Genomic DNA, 19,641 nt, shown 5'->3' with positions numbered 1-19,641 from the left:
TGCCTGGAGTTCTTTATTCTCCCCACCCCTACTTCTTAGCTTCCCTAACATCCTTCAAGGTTCAGTTTAAATGCCACTCACTGTAGAAGGCCTTTCTTGATTCCCCCCACAATTATTGCCAGACTGCCTTCCATCAATTCTGTATATACTTGGAAACATAGTAAACTCATTAACTAACTTCCAAATGCCTGCTGGGGCAGGAAGTTCACTACTTACCTAACTAGGAAGACCATTCAGTTTACTGGAAGGGAGAGAGGGGGAGAGAGAGGGAGGGGGAGAGAGAGAGAGAGAGAGAGAGAGAGAGAGAGAGAGAGAGAGAGAGAGAGAGAGAGAGAGACAGAGAGAGAGAGAGACAGAGAGAGAGAGAGACAGAGAGAGAGACAGAGAGACAGAGAGAGAGAGAGACAGAGAGAGAGAGACAGAGAGACAGAGAGACAGAGAGAGAGAGAGAGAGAGAGAGAGACAGAGAGACAGAGAGACAGAGAGAGAGAGAGAGAGAGAGAGAGAGAGAGAGAGAGAGAGAGAGTGTGTGTGTGTGTAATAGAAAAGAGAGGTCTGTGGCAGATAGACCCACCAGCAGGCTATTGCTATAGTCCAAGCACAAGGCGATGAGGGCCTGTATCAGGGTGATGGCAGTAACACAGGGAACATGCCAGAGATGTTACAAAGGTAAAATCAACAGGACTGGGGATAGATTGGGAGTCCAGGTGACTAGGAAGGTGGTGGTGCTTGCCCTAGACAGTATAGAGAAGTATGGAGCTCCCTCCTCTCTTATAAGCAATTAATCAAGTATTTATTAAGTTCCTACTTAAGTGCCCACGTTATTAGGCACTGAGTATACAAGTACAAAGAATGAAATGACTTTCACTCACAATGTTCATATTCTTTCTTGAAGTCGTTACTTCCCACATCCCTTTCCCTGCTTCATATTCCCTAATTTGTTTTCATTCTCCCCTCTCTCCCCTTACGTGGGCCCTCTTCAGAGCAGGCTCTTCAGAGGAACGACCAAAGGCTGGACTTAAATCAATGAAGAACTGAGACCCTTGAGGCCACCTCACCACAAAGAATGTGGAAAGCCTAGTGATTCCTCAACAAAGAACTCCCTCCTCCACCCTACTGCCCAAACACACAATCACACCAAACCCCTGGGAAACCGACGCCAAGGCCTGGCTCCCAAACTCCCATGCCACCCTCTAGGCACCCCTCGAAGCACATTCTTGCCTACACTGACCCCCTCAATTTTTATTCTTGCCTATATAATCTCCTAAGGTCGTTCCCATAGTTCACTCCTGCCCACTCTGGTTCTGAGACCCCTCAAGTTCACTCCTCCCTGACTCGCATCTGAGAACCCTCCCCAAATTCACTCTTGCCCGCTTCGCATCTGGGAGCTCCCCCAAACCGCACCCCTTCCCACAACAGCTTCAAGACTCTCTCTAAAACTGATTCCTGCCCACGCTGGCTTGCGCACGCCACCCACCCGGGATATATATTTAAAAAAAAAAAAAAGATTCGATGGCATCCTCCTGGGCGCCGGTTGCAGCGCTTGCCGCCCCGGGCAGGCGGGCGAGCAGGCGAGCTGGCGGGCGGCTAGGGCGGCTGCAAACCCGCTTCCTCCTGACTGGTGTCAGATGACTGTGTAAAGATGGCCGAAGGGGAGGCTGGCGGCTCCCCGGACGTGGATCCGCGGGAAGACTTTGAGATCATCGACCGGACCCAGATCCCCCCGGCGAGCGAGCTGCGCGGCGGGGCTGGGGGCAAGGCGGCGGCCGGGGACGACGCCGGCTGGTCGCACCCCTTCTTCTCGCTGGCCAGGAAGGCGTCCGAGAACTTGTCGGTGAGCTGCGGCCACGCGCTGCGCTCCGCAGCCTCGTCCGCCGGGCTCCGCAGCAGACTCCCAGGCAGCGGCGGCGGAGACGGCCCCGCCGGCCCAGGTAAGCAAGCGAGGCGTGGCGAGCCCGGGCCGCCCGCTGCAGAAAGCGGCCCCGCTCTGTGCACGGTGCCACTCCAGAAAGTGAACTCGGGAGCGGCTGGTCAGGAGAGCCTGGCCAAAGTCTTCTCGAAATAAACCAAAACTTCACCCCCCCACACACCGGTTCAGCCCCAGCGCCCTCCTTTCCCAGACTGGATTACTTGGAGGAAGGAGTGCGGAGGGGAGATGATCTTCCTGTTGGACCTGACATTTCACCAAGGCGGAGAAAGGGGTAGTGAGACAGGTTTAAACCAAAACGGCAAAAATAACTGCTCCACGTAAAGCGGTCCCAGTACTCGATAAAGGCCCCTCTACTCTGAAGTTTAAAGATCCCAATTTGTCTGTTTCCAAGTTCGGACAGTAGGTGGGGTTTTGTCACAGCCGAAACAAATCTGTGTGGCTAAAACAGTAAGTATTGATGGAGTGGAGTTAAGGCCCCCTACCTGCTTAGAAAAGGTAGATAGGTGAGTAGGTAGGTAGGTCTAGCAGTGTTGGACATCATACAGGTGGAACTGAAGTGGGCCCGGGGCTGTCAGGTACACAAGCTGGATTTGAATCAAGATGTCCTGATTCCAGGGCCGAAGCTCACTTCGTTACTCATCGTTGTCTTTTAAAACAGTGACCAAGCTCTCACTGGAAGAAGTTGAGCAGAGATACTGGGATATTGGACCACTTCTGAGGTTCTTTTCGACTTCAACGTTCTGTTATTCTATGATTATGAAAAAGAACCCGTTTCTAAAGGACTAGACAGTACCAAAATCTTTCTCTTATTTAGGCTTTCAAATATATTGAATCACACAATCTCACTGTAAGAAAAGGACCTGAGAGGTCATTTAGCCCGACCTTTATCCAGTTTATGAATCCCCACATCTAGACCCCCTTTCGGTACCTCTTGCTTAAACCTAATCAGTCAGGGGAGTACATAACCACCATTACCACCTTGGATTGTATCACTAGGAGATCCCTGTAAAATGTTAAGGAGCATGTAGTAGTCTGAGATGACTAAATGGTTTTTCATAGGGAAAGAGAAGGCTGAAGATGGGGAGTGTGGGGTCTCTAATGAGAGGATTTGGGCAACTCAGACAAGTAGCGCGCGTAGCAAGAACTCAAGAAAGGAAGGAGGTAGGATACTGAAGACAAATTTTGCTTTTTTTTTCTTTAAAAACAAATCTGCTGTCATACACTATGACCAGGTGGGATTTATACCAGGAATGCAGGGTTGGTTCAATATTAGGAAAACTGTCGGCATAATTGATGATATCGATAATAAGACTAACAGAAATCATATGATTATCTCAATAGATGCAGATTTGACAAAATACAACATCCATTCCTATGAAAAACACTAGAGAGTATAGGAATAAATGGAACTTACCTTAAAATGATAAGTAATATTTATTTAAAACCATCAGCAAGCATTATCTGTGATGGGATTAAGCAAGAAGCCCTCCTAGTACAATCAGGGGTGAAGCTAAGATGCCCATTATCACCTCTGTCATTTAGTATTGTACTAGAAATGTTAGCTATAGTAATAGGAGAAGAAAAAGAAATTGAAGGAATTAAAATAGGCAATGAGGAAACAAAACTATGAGAATCCTAGGGAATTAACTAAAAAATTAGGGAAAATAATGAACAACTTTAGCAGAGTTGCAAGATACAAAATAAACCCACATAAATCATCAGCATTTCTACATATCACCAACAAATTCCAGCAGCAAGAGACAGAAAAAGAAATTCCATTTAAAATAACTGGAGACAATATAAAATATGTGGGAGTCTACCTGCCAAGACAAACCCAGGAACTATATGAACACAATTAAGTAATCGATCATGATGACGTTAACATTATGAAAAAAAAGTTTGGTATTTAGATCTTTGAAGCTTGTTTAAACTATATGATCCATGAGGCCAAGGACCAAGTATTATCTGAACTTTGTTATCTCTGCCAGCAATATATTGAATTGAAGGTTTGCAGAAATGGAATGATATACATCAAAAAATTAACTGTGACCATGTTTGTATATGCTCCCCTCCCCCCCTTTTATTGTCTGGACCTTTGATTTCAGCAGTATGAGAAACTCTTGGTATGAGCTCTCCCTTCTTTGGACAGTTGCCTAGTACACTGAGAGGTTGTAACTTATGCTGGGTCACACAGCTTGTTATGAGGCAGAGACTGAACTTAAACCCAAGTCTTCCTGACTCAAAGGTTGGTCTTCTTTTCACAACTCAGGATGCCTATCATTTTATACTTTATAACTTAAAAATTAATTCTGCTTCCTGAAATATCTTTCCTCGTCTCCCTTTGTTCTAATGCCTCCTTCATAAAGATTTTCCTGACCCTCTACCAGCCAGAAGTAATCTCTCCCTCTTCCAAATCTCCATAGTAATTTTTTACCTATCTTAGTATAGTCCACATGGTAAGGATTTATTAACTGTTGAACAAATGAATTACTCTGGGAAGTGCAGTCACAATGGTTAATCTGCTGCCAGAAGCAGTGGGATAAACCTAGTTATATTAAGTAGAAAGATTTGTGACAACAAGGTACATCTTATATACTAACACCCTTAATGGGTGAAGCTTTTATTAAACAGGCTAATTAATATTGTATTTTGAATACTGTGTAAGAAAGAACATGCCAGGGCCAGCTAGGTGGTGCAGTGGATAGAGCACCCGCCCTGGATTCAGGAGAACCTGAGTTCAAATTCGGCCTCAGACATGTAACACTTACTAGCTGTGTGACCCTGGGCAAGTCACTTAACCCCATTGCCTAGCCAAAAAAAAAAAAAAGAACATGCCACATAAAAGGCTAGGGGTACAATATAAGACACATTAGTTTCTTTTTTATTATAATTGTTACTATTTATTGAATCTCTGCAGAGGCAGCTGGCTATAGTAGCTAGAACAGTGTCAAAGCCAGGAAAACCTCAGTTCAAAAACTACCTCTATACATATTAGCTTGTGCAGCCTTGGGCAGAATAGTTTCTCTCAAATGCTGTTTAGGAACATAAAATTGTGAGGGCAATGTGTCACAGTATGTCATAGCTCTGGAATCAGATGTGAGTTCTACACCCAGCTCTGCCACTGCTAGCTTTGTGACCTTGGACAAGTCATATAGGTTTTCTGGGCTTCAGTTTCCTCATCTATAAAATAGGCAGAATAGTACTTGTATTGCCTAGGATTGGTGGGACACCTTGTGGCTTGTTGTGGTGAATTATTTCTTCTCTCTTGCAATGTTATTTCCAATTATATTTGGTTTCTCTTACCAGAATGTGAGATCTTTGAGGACAGTGATTGTTTTCTATTTATCTATATTCCTACCTCAAGTCCTCATCGAAGCCCTAAATATAGTAGATGCTCAAGAAATATTTGAACAGATTCCATTTCTTGGAAGAACTGTAGCTTATGTTAAAAAGTGAAGTTGCAAGATTATCCTTTTTTTGTGAGCCCAATTCGTTATGCTAGATGTCTTTGACCACTTTATATTGTGAGATTTGAAATTTTAATACTGAGTGTTTTTCTAAACTAATATCATTTGTGAAGTCTACTATAATCTTTACCAGATTGGCTTTCATGAGATTGCAGGATTAATGACATTTCTCGAGAAGCAAAGAAATCATTTCTGTGAAAGTTTTATTTAAGCAAGTTTTTCATACGTAGGTTTGTTTTTAATGCTTAATATGTGGGCATATCCATTATTTTTCCAGTTTGGCAGGCCTTTGTATTTTACTTTCTGACTGATAGGCACATTCAGTTCAGTTACCCTTTAAGGGGTAGGTGAATCCTTTCATTGTGCTGAATATGTGTGCAAAAGAGCTGCAGTGAACCAAGTCCATGAAAACATCTTTACGCATAGATGCCTTATGATAAAACATGGAAAAAAGTTGTCATGAATTCAATCTAGCAGATATTTATATAAGTCTACTACCTGCTAGGAACTGTGGGAGATATAATTCTTAAACTCTCTCTCTGCCTAGTTTATAGTCCTCTTGAGATAAGACACATATCTATAAGAAACAGTTAAACTTCAGCGTAAAGCAGGATATAACCAAGTTCTAAAATTAAGGTTGATCACAGGAGGAAGTCATGGTGATAAAAGTTATATAAGCCTTAGGGGAAGGCTTCATGGAAGAGGAGGGATTTGAGCTCCTCCTTGAAAATGGATGAGCATATTAGGAGGGTTTTCCGAAGGTTCAAAGATCATCATGAGGAAAGCGAGTATGATGGGGCAGAGAGTACAGAGAAGGGCCTAACCCTGTTGGGAGCAGTGAGAGATAAGTCTGGATAGACAGAATGAGGAAATACTATGACGGGCCTGGATCCAGAAGTAATTCTGATTTCCTTCTATTGGTAAGGAGGTTTTTTGAATGTTGTACTTTAGAACAAGGGTTCTTAATCTGGAGTCCACACAGCCCTAATGGCTCTGTGGTTAGATTTCAGGAAGTCCATGAACTTGGATGAGGAAAAAATAAATCATACATATACAAAAGAAACAGTTGAAACAACAGTTCTAGCATCAGGGTTGATCCTTATTTCTACTGACTCTAACTGAAATTTAGCATTTCCTTTAGTTACGAACATAGGCAGCAAACTAGAGCAGTATTAGCAGTTCCTGTGTTTTGTCTCCACCAGAAATTACAGACATTTTCATATCGTATTAGAGTTGTTGCAGAGATCTTGAAATATCTTTTACCCTCATCACTACTTCAAAAGTACTGTAATTATTTGACTCACCGCTAAATCACACATAATGGAAGTTTTCCTTGTGTTCACATACTCTTGCAATACAGCTGGCCAGCTATTAAGGTCCACTGGCTTTACCAGATTGCCAAATGGGTCCATGACCTAAAAAGTTAAGAACCCTCAGACTATTCTGACAGTGTGTGAAGGATGGATTAAAGGGGAGAGCAGGCCATTGCCATTAGCCCAAGTACTAGATACTGGGGGGGCTAGGGTAGTAGCATTGGGAAGCTAAAATAAGGGATAGGTGAAAGACATCTTGAAGAAACTCTTTTTCCTCTACTGTAAAATGAGCAGATTGGACTAACTGGTTTCTAAAGTCACTTCCAGCTCTAAGTTCTCAGTCTCTAAATTAATCATTGGTGGCTGACTTACATATAAAAAGGATAAAGGAGAGGCAGCTGTGCCCAAAATATTATATTCAAAGAAGCAGTGATAGCAACCAAATTATCATCACCCTATTTCTGTAATATGGTAATAAAGATCCTGGGATTTCATAGACTCATAGGGAAAGTGTGACTGGAATTTAGAAATCATCTAATCTAAGCCCCTCCTTTTCCTTTCTAGACCATAAACTACTTGAGGTCAGGGATCATGTTTCTATATCTACCTTAGTGACTAGTATAAAAAAAAATGGTAGGTGTTTAATAGGGGCAGTTAGGTGGTGCCATGGATAGAGCACTGAGCCTGGAGTCAGGAAGATCTGAACTGAAATGTGGCCTCAGACCCTTACCAGCTGTGTGACCCTGGGCAAGTCACTTAACCCCTATTTGCCTCAGTTCCTCATCTGTAAAATGGGGACATGCTGGAGAAGGAAATGGCAAACCACCCCACTATCTTTGCCAAGAAAACCAAAGAAAATGTGAAGTCAGACACAAGTGAACAGTAACAACAGGGAGTTTAATAAACGTGAGTCTTTACCTGAATTGCAAATGAGGACATATCAAAAATTTAATCAATTCAACAAATGTAACTTAAGTGCCTGCCATGTACAAGACAGTGCTAGGTGCTGGAGATATAAAATGAAAACACAATCCATGCTCTCAAGGAGTTTATGTTCTATTAGGGAAAGTAACTTGACCAGGGTCATACATCGAGTCAGTAGAAGAGTTGAGCTTAAAAATTCCTAAATCCCAGTTCGGTGTTCTTGCCACGAAGTTCATTCCCTTATCTTCTTGAAAGCATCATTTATAAGTGTATGCTTTTTATAGATGGATGATTTTGCATTTTGAAGAAATAAGTGGTAGAGCAGGGTTTAATAAGCTTTTCACCTAGTAATTCTGAACGTCCCAAAGGAGCTAAAACCTTAATGGCCTCTTTGGAAGGGCCATTGTGGGGTAAATAAGGAGGAGAGAATAGTAGCCCTGGAGAAAATGGAGGATGAATCTCACAAACAGACCATGTGGTACAGTAGAAAGATTTGGAGCCAGGGGACCTGAAACTTACCTGTGTGACCTATTGTGCAGATTATTTAGCCTTTCTTGGTCTCTGTATCTTTATCTATAAAATGAAGGGATTGGACGAAATAACCTTCCCAGCTCTAACTCTGTGAGTCTATAGAAATGGTCTGTACTACATTTCCCAGCAGCCCCTTTAGCCTTAATTTCAGAAAGATCAATATAAAATGCCGGTCTGCTTTTTAAAGTATGGTAGACATTTATTTCAAATATCATTTGCCAAGATTCTTCAGATCAGGATATAACCAGCCAGTTCATCTTCGCATTTATGATACTGCTGAAATATCTGATACAAAAGGTAAACTACTTAACACCTGCCTTTGGGGGAAGAAAGTGTTCAAATGACAGTTATTTGAGTGACCACAGAGCCATGTTATTGCCACAATTTGTATGTATAAAACAAGTGCTATTCTTGAGCTATTTCATCTTTTATTATTTCATAATAGCTTTCTTCTTGACCAGTAATACCTTTAGATTGGGAAAAGCTATTGGATTGAAACTCTTCTCTAAGAACTTAGTATTTCATCATATTTGATCATTGTGCAGATACCCTTCGACAATATTTAAGGTTTTAAGGAGGAATTTTAAGAAACGGTGGCAAAATTCTTTCATCTCCCATATATGTAGTGGCTTTCCACCTAATTACTTTAACATAATCATTTTTTAGCAACTGTGTAAAAATAACCAGATTCCTCTCTTAGGTCACAAGAAGTAGATTTTCTTTATACATACTGTATTACATCTTTTAATATATTTAGATTTTGCACCAGCCCTGAAGTCAGGAGGACCTGAGTTCAAATCCCGCCTCAGACCAAACACTTGACACTTACTAGCTGTGTGACCCTGGGCAAGTCACTTAACCCCAATTGCCTAAAAAAAAAATTTATATATATATTTAGATTTAGATTTAGATTTTAATGTCCGTGAGTGCTGTTAACTCTATTCTTGGTGTCTTATTCCATAGCATTCCATTTATTCCATAGTATTACTTACCAACTTTGTTAAGTAGCAGTTTTATATTTTAAAAATCTACTATATTGAGAATTTTCCCTAAGAATGTAATACTTAGTCACGGGATAATATCTGTGTCATAATTTGTTGATGTCAGCCTTACTTGGTAATCCATTTCTGCTCCCTAAGATTTGTGAATGTTGCCTTAGCAAAATGTTCATCACCATTCATCCTGAAATGTGGGCCACAATTTCCATTTTCACTGGTTCAATTTCTTCCTCAAAGCACTTTTCCTTAAAGGGAAATTAATCACCTGAATAGTTGAAGACACTGCCATTGGGAATTGTTAGTGCTCTGAAAACCAAAAAAAGATAATTCTAGCCCCAAATCTACATAAAGTGTCTTTATCATTTTGTCTTAAATCAGCATACAAATATACTCATGAAGTGAATCATCTGGAGTTCCATTTAATATTTTTTTCCTGTGAAATAAATGCAAACAGTCTACATTTTCCCGTCTGTATTTTGTTTCCATTTTTCCTCTGTATAATTTTCTTTTTTCCTTTACAATATTTTTTTAAATATGGGAACCTTTAGCATGCTCTTTTTTTTTTTGAGGCAGTCCAGGGTTAAGTGACTTGCCCAGGATCACACAGCTAGTGAGTATTGTGTGTCTGAGGTCACATTTGAACTCAGGTCCTCCTGACTCCAGGACTGTGACTCTAGCCACTGCACCACTTAGCTGCCCCCTTTAGTGTACTTCTTAAGCAATTTTTTTTCTTTTCAAGATTCAGAGCTCATCTTCTTTCTTCCTGAAATTGAGATGGGATAAGTGGTGTCATCCCTGTTTTACATTTGGGAAAACAAGGAATATTTAAGTAACATAGATGACACAGCAGTAAGCAAGATTCTGACTTTTCACAAGGCTAAATTATACGGAATCCAGTCCAACAAGCAATTATTAAGAGCCTGTTATATGCAACACGCTGTGCTAGGCACTAGAGCAAAGCAGTCCCTGTTTTCAAAGAAAGTACGTTCTACTGAAAGGATGCAGTATGTAAATCGTTAAGTACATGCATGATATTTGAGGAGAGAAAGTAGCAAACAACTAAAGTGATCAGAAAAGGTTTCTAATAGGAGGTGGGCCTCGAGCTAAGCCTTGAAGGAAAAAGCTAGAGATTCCTAAAAGACAAGGGAAGTAAGAGTGCATTCTGGACATAAGGCCACCTGTGCAAAGGCAGGAGATGGAAGACCAAGTTCAGGGAAGTAAGGAAGATTATCTATAATGTAGAATACATGAAGAAGAACATAAAATAAACTGGAAAGGTTAACTGGAGTCAGATCGGGAAGAGCTTTAAATGTCAGACTGACACACTTGTGTTCTGAGGGCAACAGAGAGCCACTGACCATTTCTGAACAGGAAAATTAATCAGATTTGTGCTTTAGAAATATTTTTTTTTGCTAGAATGTGGGAAATGGATTGGAATGGGAGAGACTGGAAGATTTTTAGGAAACTTGTAGTAGTCCAGATAAGAGGTGATGAGTATCTGAACTAGGGAGGAAGTCATGTGAATGGAAAGAAAGACACATGGGACAGGTGTTGTGGAAGTAGAATCCAAAGATTCAGCAAGTTATTGGATGTGGAGGGTGGGGGAGAAGGAAGAGTTAGGAACAGTGCAGAGGTTATGAGTTTGAGTGACTGGAAGGCTCGTTATACCTCAGCGTTAATATAAAAGTAAAGGTAGATTTAGGGGGGAAGTTCATTTTTTAATTTAGCTATCTCTGGGACATCCTCTGGTTGATGCCCCGCAGGTATCTGAAGGTGCAAGACCGGAACAGAAAGACCTGAACAGAGTTGTGTCACAGAAGCCCAGAAAGTACACTGAAAGAACCGATAAACACAGAGGATTCAAAGAAACTTGATACAGATCGAAGTAATCAGAATAGAACGATTTGCTCATTGGCCACAATCATGTAAAAGAAACACTAAAACTTCAAAACTCTCGATGCAGTGACCAATTTTGACATCTGACTGGGTAGTATGTTTCTTTCTTCTTAGAGAGGTGCGGAATGAGGCATACAACCGTCAGACCTGGCCAGCAATTTGCTTAGCTGTATGTACTTAGTTACAAGGAAAAGCGGGAGTGGGAGCTGATAAACACTGTCAGAGACTGCACGTAGGTCAAGAATGATGAAGCCTCAGTTAGGGCTGTCCAGTGTAGCACAAAGACATCATTGGTAACCTTGGAGAGAGCCACTTCAGTTGAATGGTGAGGTGAGACAGCAGATTACAAAGTGTATGGGAGGGAAGGAAGTGGAGGCAGTGAGTTTCAATGGCTTTTTATCGGAGCTTGGCTGTGAAAAACCAAGATATAGTGTAGTATCTTGAGGGGATGGTAGAGTCAAGCGAATATTTATAACGGATGGGAAGAGACCTGTGGATGTTTGTTAACAAGGAGGAGCAAGTGGATAGGAAGAAATTGAAGAGTAATTGAAAGGTCAAAACCCAGCCCTCCTGCTAACTGCCCTTGTTTGCCATCGACATCACCATCCCTCCATTTACCACTATTCCTACTCCATATCCAATCAGATGCTAAATCTCCTCTGAAGCATCTCTCACATCGGCCCTATTTTCTTTCATATGCACAGCACTCTCATTGAGGCCCTCATCTCTTCTTATCTGGACTGTTGCATTACCTTCCTAATTGGTCTTCCTGTTTCATTCCATCTTCTGCACAGTTTCCAAAATATTTCACAAAATAATGGTCTGACCACGTTACGCCCCTGTGTGGAAGCTTCAGTAGTGCCCTGTTGCCTCCAGAATGAACTTAGTAGATGCTTCTGGTCTGACATTTAAAGCCTTTTGCCATTTGGCTCCAACCCTTCTTTTTGGAATTTCACATTACTCCTTTTAATGAGAGAGTGTTGCATAGTGGATAGAGAGCCAGCCTTAAAGCCCAAAAGACCTGGGCTCAAGTCCTGCCTCTGACATATACTGGCTGTGTGATCCTGAGGAAGCCAAAGAACCCCTGGGCAACTCTGAAGACTAAAAGTTGCTGAGAAGGAGCTAACCTGCATTAATAATATTCTTTAATTAATGTATTCTGATTTATCAACAATCACTTCCGTAAGCTTTTGAGTTTAAAATTTTTGTCCCTGCCTCCCTCCCCAAGATGGCACGCAGTCTGATATAGGCTATACATATACATTCCTATTAAATGTATTTTCACATTAATGATGTTGTAAGTAGGAATTAGAGCCAAGAGGAGGAACCACCAGAAAGAGGAAACAAAACACAACAGAATTTTAAAAACAGCAAATAGTCTGCTTCAATCTGCATGCAGACTCCATAGTTCTTTCTTTGGATGCGGATAGCATTTTCCATCATGAGATCTTTGGAGATGTCTTAGATCCTTGCGTTGCTGAGAAGGGCTAAGTCTATCAAAGTTAGTCATCATACAGCTTGGCTGTTACCGTGTACAACGTTCTCCTGCTTCTGCTCACTTCACTCAGCATCAGACCATACAAGTCTTTCCAAGTTTTTCTGATGTCGAGCTATTCCTCATTTCTGATAGCACAGTAGTATTCCATTACATTCATATACACAACTTGTCCAGCCATTCCTCAATGGATGGGCATCCTCTCAATTTCCAATTCTTTGCCACCACAAAAAGAGCTGCTATAAATATTTGTGTACATGTGGGTCCTTTTCCCATTTGTATGATCTCTTTGAGATACTGACCTCAAAGTTCTAATGCTGGGTCAAACAGTATGCACATATATAAAGCCCTTTGGGCACAGTTCCAAATTGCTCTCCAAAGTGGTTGGATCATTTCACAACTCCACTAACTATGCATTAGTGTTCCAGTTTTCCCACATCTTCTCCAACATTTATCATCTTCCTGTTTTGTCATGTTCGCCAATCTGATAAGTGTGATGTGGTACCTCAGAGTTGTTTTGATTTGCATTTCTCTAATCAGTAGTGATTTAGAGCACTTTTTCATATGACTCTAGAAGGCTTTAATTTCTTCATCTGAGAACTGCCTGTTCATATCCTTTGACCATTTATCAATTGGGGAATGACTTATATTCTTACAAATTTGACTTAATTTTCTATATATTTATAAATGAGGCTCTTATCAGGGGCACTGGTTGTAAAAATTCTTTCCCAATTTTCTACTTTCCTTCTAATCTTGGTTGCATTGGCTTTGTTTGTGCAAAAAATTTTCAATTTAATGTAATCAGAGTTATCCATTTTGCATTTCATAATGTTCTCTATCTCCTGTTTGATCATGAATTCTTCTATTTTCCATAAATCTTATAGGTAAACTATTCCTTGCTCTCCTAGTTTAAGATCTGGAACGGCTTAGGCCACCTTCCCTAGCATTTCTTTTCACTAGTTCCCTTGATGTTCTGAACCTTTTGTTATTCCAAATGAATCTTGTTAATATTTTTTTCTAACTATAAAATAATTTTTGGTAGTTTGATTGGTATGGCACTGAATAAGTAAATAAGATTAGGTAGAATTGTCATTTTTATTGTATTAGCTTGGCCTACCCATGAGCAGCTGATGTTTTTCCAGTTATTTAGATCTGACTTTATTTGTGTAAAAACTGTTTTGTAGTTGTGTTCATATAGTTCCTGAGTTTGTTTGAGTAGTTGGACTCTTAAATATTTTATAATGTCTATAGTAACTTTAAATGGAATTTCTCTTTCTATCTGTTGCTGTTGGACTTTGTTGGTAATATATAGAAATGCCAATGATTTAAGTGGGTTTATTTTATAGCTTGAAACTTTGCTAAAGTTGTTTATTATTTCAAGTAGTTTTTTACTTGATTCTCTAGGATTCTGTAAGTATATCATCATATCATCTGCAAAGAGTGATAGCTTTGTTTCTTTTTTTGCCTATTCTTATACCTTCAATTTCTTTTTCTTCTCTTATTGCTAAAGCTAACGTTTCCAGTACGATTTTGAACAACAGTGGTGATAATGGACAACCTTGTTTCACCCCTGATCTTATTGGAAGTGCTTCTAGCTTGTCCCCATTACATATGATACTTGCTGAAGGTTTTAGGTAGATGCTACTTATTGTTTTAAGGAAGACTCCATTTATTCCTATGCTCTCTAGTGTTTTTAATAGGAATGGGTGCTGTATTTTGTCAAAAGCTTTTTCTGCATCTATTGAGATGATCATGTGTTGTTGATATGATCAGTGATGCTGATAGTTTTCCTAATATTGAACCAGCCCTGCATTCCCAGTGTAAATCCTACCTGGTCATAGTGTATTATTCTTGTGATAAGTTGCTGTAATCTCTTTGGTAATATTTTATTTAAAATTTTTGCATCTATATTCATTAGGGAAATTGACCTATAATATTCATTCTCTATTTTGACTCTTTCTGGTTTAAGTATCAGTACCATATTTGTATCATAAAAAGAATTTGGTAAGACTACTTCTTCACCTATTTTCCAAAATAGTCTATATAATATTGGAATTAATTGTTCTTTAAATGTTTGATAGAATTCGCTTGTAAATCCATCTGGCCTTGCAGATTTTTTCCTAGGGAGTTCATCAATGGCTTGTTCAATTTCTTTTTCTGAGATGAGTTATTTAAGTATTTTACTTCCTCTACTGTTAATCTGGGCAATTTATAAATAATATTTCCTTCCCTGGGAGTTCACTGTTACTGAAATCATAAGTCTTGTCCACATGGCCTCTTGCATTCTACATTCCAGCCAAATTGTCCTACTTACCATATCCCATACAATGTATTCCACCTCCCCCATAAAAGATGCTGACTGTTTAGCAGTAAGGACACAGTTCAGCCTGCGATTGTATGACTCCCTCTAACAGTCCTTTAATACCAGGCTAAGGTAGAAGCAGTTTCAGAAATCACTATCACAAAAACCTAGTCTCTTAATCATGCTAAAAGAATCTTAAAATAATGGAAGGGGAAGAGACCTTAAAGAACATCTAATCATACCCATCATTTTAAGAATGAGAAAACTCAGACTAAAGGTAAAGTGACTTGCTTGGAGTTTACAATTATTCAACTGAGATTCCAACCCATGTGCTTCTATCAAGTATCTCTCTTCATCCAGCCCTTGCACTATACCATTTAAAGTGACTGGCACAGTGCCTGGCACACAGTAGGTACTATATACTTACTCCTTTTCCTGTTCACCTTCCCTATTTAAAACAATCTCTTGCCAGATCAAGATGATCAAGTAGTTTAATTGAAACATCCATATAGCTGTTTTATTAATGAGAGGAGAGGAGCTGAATTATACAAGGAATTGGGACCCCATGTGGCCCTTCAGTTAGTGGAAATGTCTGAGAGGGTGAGACCCCTCAAAGACCAGAGTGCAGGACTGGGTGGTCTGAAATGAATTCAGACTCAAGCATTCTTTGAGTCAAGTTGGCAAAGATTTACTGTTATGCTTTTCAGTAAGGATTCTTAAGGAACCTGTGAGAGACTGAGGATGGTGCTGGAGTTTATATGGAAAAGAGCATGGGAAAGGAATGCCAGGGATACTAATTAGGTAATCTAGAGGTCCAGGTGTCTTTGGGAGCTATGGATGGGAAAGTGTAGGGAGTATACCAGACAGGGAGGGAGACATCAGAAGCATGGATCTTAGGAATCTGGAGGAAAAGTCCTTGGGCCACCCAGGACAAAAATCCTTGGGCCAGGTATCCCACTCTCTGTGTCCTGATTAGAGAATGCTCTGTAACAAGAGAAAATTTTCTCGCAGGACAAGAGCTTACTAAGAAAGTGGGAGGCTTCCAGAGACATGATTTTAGGGCTGAGAGCAGCCCATCACTCTCTCATCCAGCTTTTAATGCACCAGGGATGGAGAGAGGGGTCTTGCTGGGGCCCACTCATGAGCAATTGCCAGAGACAGGGTCTTTGGGCTGGAGGGAAACTGCCAGGGATAGTGTTTCTGAGGCTAGGGAAAAATTGAGATCCAAGCACCCCATCAGTATCATGGTAAGTATTCAGCAAATGCTTGTTTCTTTCCTTCCAGAAGAGGTCTGTGCTAAATGTATGACCCTAGATGAGAACTGGAGGAGCAGGATGTTACAGAGCTAAGGGAAAGCTGTCGAAACAATGCTGAGCTTGGAGCTGACTGGCTGTCCGAGAGAGGGGGCTCAGATCTACAACTGGAAAGGACCCATGAGGCCATGCAGCCCAACCCCCCTCTTTTAACAAATGAGGACACTAAGGCTTGTTCAATTAACACTGAGCGCCTGCTGTGTGCCCGGCCAGGGCTGAGACAGTTAAGAGTGGAGTCTGGGGGGTTCCTAGCTAATGCGAGGGTGTCAGAAGAGGACCTGGGGGGGGGAGAGAGGGTCACTGCTGACGTCAGAACCCCCGGCCCCGGCCGGGGTGGCGCCCGTCAGGCCGACCCCTGGTCACTAGGCCTTGACGAAGCCTCCAAGCCTGGGCTCCCTTTCGGTCAAACGGAGGTCAGGCTTAAAGGGAGGTGAGCCAGCGCCGCGACACTGGCGGCCTGATCTAGGGATCGGAATCTTCCCTCAGCTCCGAAACCCTGGAACGCAATGGCCGCCCCGCCCCGCCCCTTCCTGAAGCGCCCGGGCCCTCTCAGCGCGGGAAGGCACCATGTCAAGACTGAAGTCGGAGGAGAATGTAAAATGGCGTCTCCCCGACTTTGTCTCGCGAGACTCGCGGGGGTTTCCAGCAGCGAGAAGGGCGTAGTCCTCGTATTTGCATTTCTCGGCCGTCTCGCCCCGGGAATTGGAGGTGGGATGATGTCCCTCCCCGACCCTTGGATTGGGCCGTCTTGCGCGTCGTGCGCGAATCTTTGTGTTTTCATTGGTTAAGACAGTAAGGCCGCTGGGCTGGATATCCAATCCCGAGAAGTCCGTGGAGAGCGCGAGGCTGTCTCCTAGGCAACGTTCTCTGGCCGCCGGGGAGAAGCCCCCGGGGTAACTGACCATTTTTTTTCCCCTCCCCCGGCCTTTGGGGTCCCGTGGTGGGGCCGTCGTCCAGGCCCTGTCCCCTGGGCCTCTGCAGCGCGCCTGGCGGGCGGGAAGCCCAGGGAGTGGGGTGGGAGCGAGCTGGAGAGCTTAGAAGGACCCGGCAGGAGGAGGCCGGGCCCAAGGAGAGGCCGACCCCTTTGGGCTGCGAGTATGGAAGCCCAAGGGCCCGGGAGAGAAGCCGGCGCCCTATCGGGATCTTGGGCACATCATTCCCCCGCCACCTCTCCGGGCCTTGGTATCCTCCTTTGTAAAATGAAGGGGTTGGACTCCCTGACCTCCAAGGCCTCTTGACAACGCTTAAAATCCTAGGATGGGGTATGAGCTTGGTTCCCTGGAGGCATGGCGAGAAAATGTCAAACTGTTTGAAAAAAAAAAAAAAGCACTTTGTGGGTGCGATCTGATTTTGTTACTGTTACCCGTAGTCTTTGTTACACGGTTTCTTTCCATAGGCGGATGGGGGGGGCAGGTCTCCAGGTTGTGTCTCTGGAGTCTGTATCAAGCTTGAAAATCGGCTTGAGGTGATGATGACCGCGCCCACGGGTCAGCCCAGCTGAGTACAAGAAGTCTTTTATTCTGGTTTTTGGTTTTTAGGGAATGAATTCTTTGCCAAACTTCTAAACTGAGAAACGTGGGATGGGGGTAGGGGGAGATGGGAAGGTTCCGTGGAAGATAAGACTGGAAAAGTAAAACCAGACCAGCTTGCTAATAATTTTTCAGCAAATGTATTGTCTATTAGGCTCCATCCCGTCCTTAATGTGCATAGTAAATATGTTAGAATTCCAAAGTATATAATGCAGACAAACTCCTGCTGTCCATGGAACTAAGTTTTGCTTACTGCCAGGTGAACTCATTTTTTACTACTTAAACTAAGCAAGGAATCGCTTCTTTTCTTCAACAGCTGCTAAATGCCAAATGATGGAAGAACGCTCCAACCTCATGAATATGATGAAGCTGAGTATTAAAGTCTTGATCCAGTCAGCCCTGAGCCTAGGTAGAAGCTTGGATGCAGACTACGCCCCTTTGCAACAGTTCTTTGTGGTGATGGAGCACTGTCTCAAACATGGCCTGAAAGGTGAGCATCCTTGTACTGTAGAATATAAGAATTTGGGCTGAAGTATTTAGGAGAATGATTTGAAGAGGTGAATTATGTTGATAGAAAGGACAAAAGGAAGGGTTTTCTTCTAAAATTAGTTTAGCTGTAGTACCTATCTCTTCAAATGGACATTCAGTAGACATTTGTATATATGAGTAATTAGCCTAGGAATCGCTTAGCTGCTATAGTTGTTTTATGGGGTTTATTTTTCTGCTTACAACATATTGCCCATTACACATACAAACCAACCCAAAAATTATATCAGCTACAGCAGGTAGTGTGGTATAATGGAAAGAACACTAAAGTAGGTAGCAGGAAGACCTGGCTTCTAGTCCTGGCCCTTCCATTAAGTCACAGTATGATTTTGGGTGCCATTGTCTCCTTCCTCTGGATCTCAGTTTTCTCATCTGCTGGCCTGGGTGATTTTATTTTTTTTGAGATCGAGTCTCCCTGTATCAGCCAGGTTGGAGATGCAGCAGCCACTCACAGGCCTGAGCTTACTACTGCTTGACCTACTCGTTTCCGACCTGAGCTAGTTCACTCCTCAGTCATCTTGATGCCCTGTCCCCATCCAGGGAGTCTCACTATATTGGTGCCAGCCTTAGAGGACACCCGATGGATTGGCTTAGCCTACTGAAGCTCAGAACTCCCAGCTCAGTTGATCCATCAGCAGCTTCAGCCTCTATGAATCAGAGGTGTGCACTGGCACACCAGGTGACTGGGTGATCTCTTAAGGTTTCTCAAAACTCAGGACAGTCAGGGGTTTATGAAATAGTACCATTAGTACCAGATAAAATACCATTGTGGGTTGTAGTTTTGTTTTGTGGGTTAAGGAATATTTACCCTATTAACAAAATTTTGTATTTTCCCTTATAGTTAAGAAGAGTTTTATTGGCCAAAATAAGTCTTTCTTTGGTCCCCTGGAGTTGGTGGAGAAACTTTGTCCGGAAGCATCAGATATAGCCACTAGTGTTAAAAATCTGCCAGAGTTAAAGTGAGTGGGAAGTAGTTACACAAATTCTCGGTTCAAAAAAACAATTTCAGTCCTCTAAGAAATTTAAGTCTTTCTGCGAGTTCTTCCTAATGCATATAAACAGTATTCAACTGAACACAATGCATTTAATAGGACAGCCACTATATTTAGGCTGCACTCAAAAGAGTTGAGACAGATGGACACTTTTTATCTGTCAACACTCTGGGTCTCTGTTTGCTCATCTGTGTCAAATGAGTGGGTTAGCCTAATCTCCAGCGGCCCTTCTATTTCTTACCGGTACAGGTGTTCACACTGCACTGTCATGTTATTTCACCATCCTCTGAAATCTTCGGAACAGATGTTTCACACGTATTGGTTCCATCTTATAAATCAGTAGATTGCTGAGGGTGGGTTGAAATATGGCACAGCAGACAGCCCTGGCTCGGGAGTCGGAGGGCC

The 19,641-nt window shown here is 42.1% G+C and overlaps 1 protein-coding gene across 5 annotated transcripts in view; it reads left to right on the top strand.

Annotated features, from left to right (window-relative positions):
* The first annotated feature begins 1,526 nt into the window (after positions 1-1,526).
* The window catches only part of RUFY1 (RUN and FYVE domain containing 1), a 42,539-nt gene continuing 24,424 nt past the window's right edge, over positions 1,527-19,641 (top strand). The window contains exons 1-3 of one of the 5 annotated variants that reach the window (XM_078150523.1): positions 1,527-1,931; positions 18,015-18,188; positions 19,086-19,203. In XM_078150523.1, the coding sequence (XP_078006649.1) occupies positions 1,643-1,931; positions 18,015-18,188; positions 19,086-19,203 (581 nt within the window). In that variant the 5' untranslated portion in view covers positions 1,527-1,642. The other 4 variants (XM_020964221.2, XM_020964223.2, XM_020964222.2 and 1 more) reach the window with 4 other exon arrangements.

This window comes from Phascolarctos cinereus, unplaced genomic scaffold (genome assembly GCF_003287225.1).
Source record: "Phascolarctos cinereus isolate Bilbo 61053 unplaced genomic scaffold, phaCin_HiC Scaffold_2;HRSCAF=192, whole genome shotgun sequence".
NCBI lineage: Eukaryota > Metazoa > Chordata > Mammalia > Diprotodontia > Phascolarctidae > Phascolarctos > Phascolarctos cinereus.
This window is presented reverse-complemented; position numbering and strand designations above follow the sequence as displayed.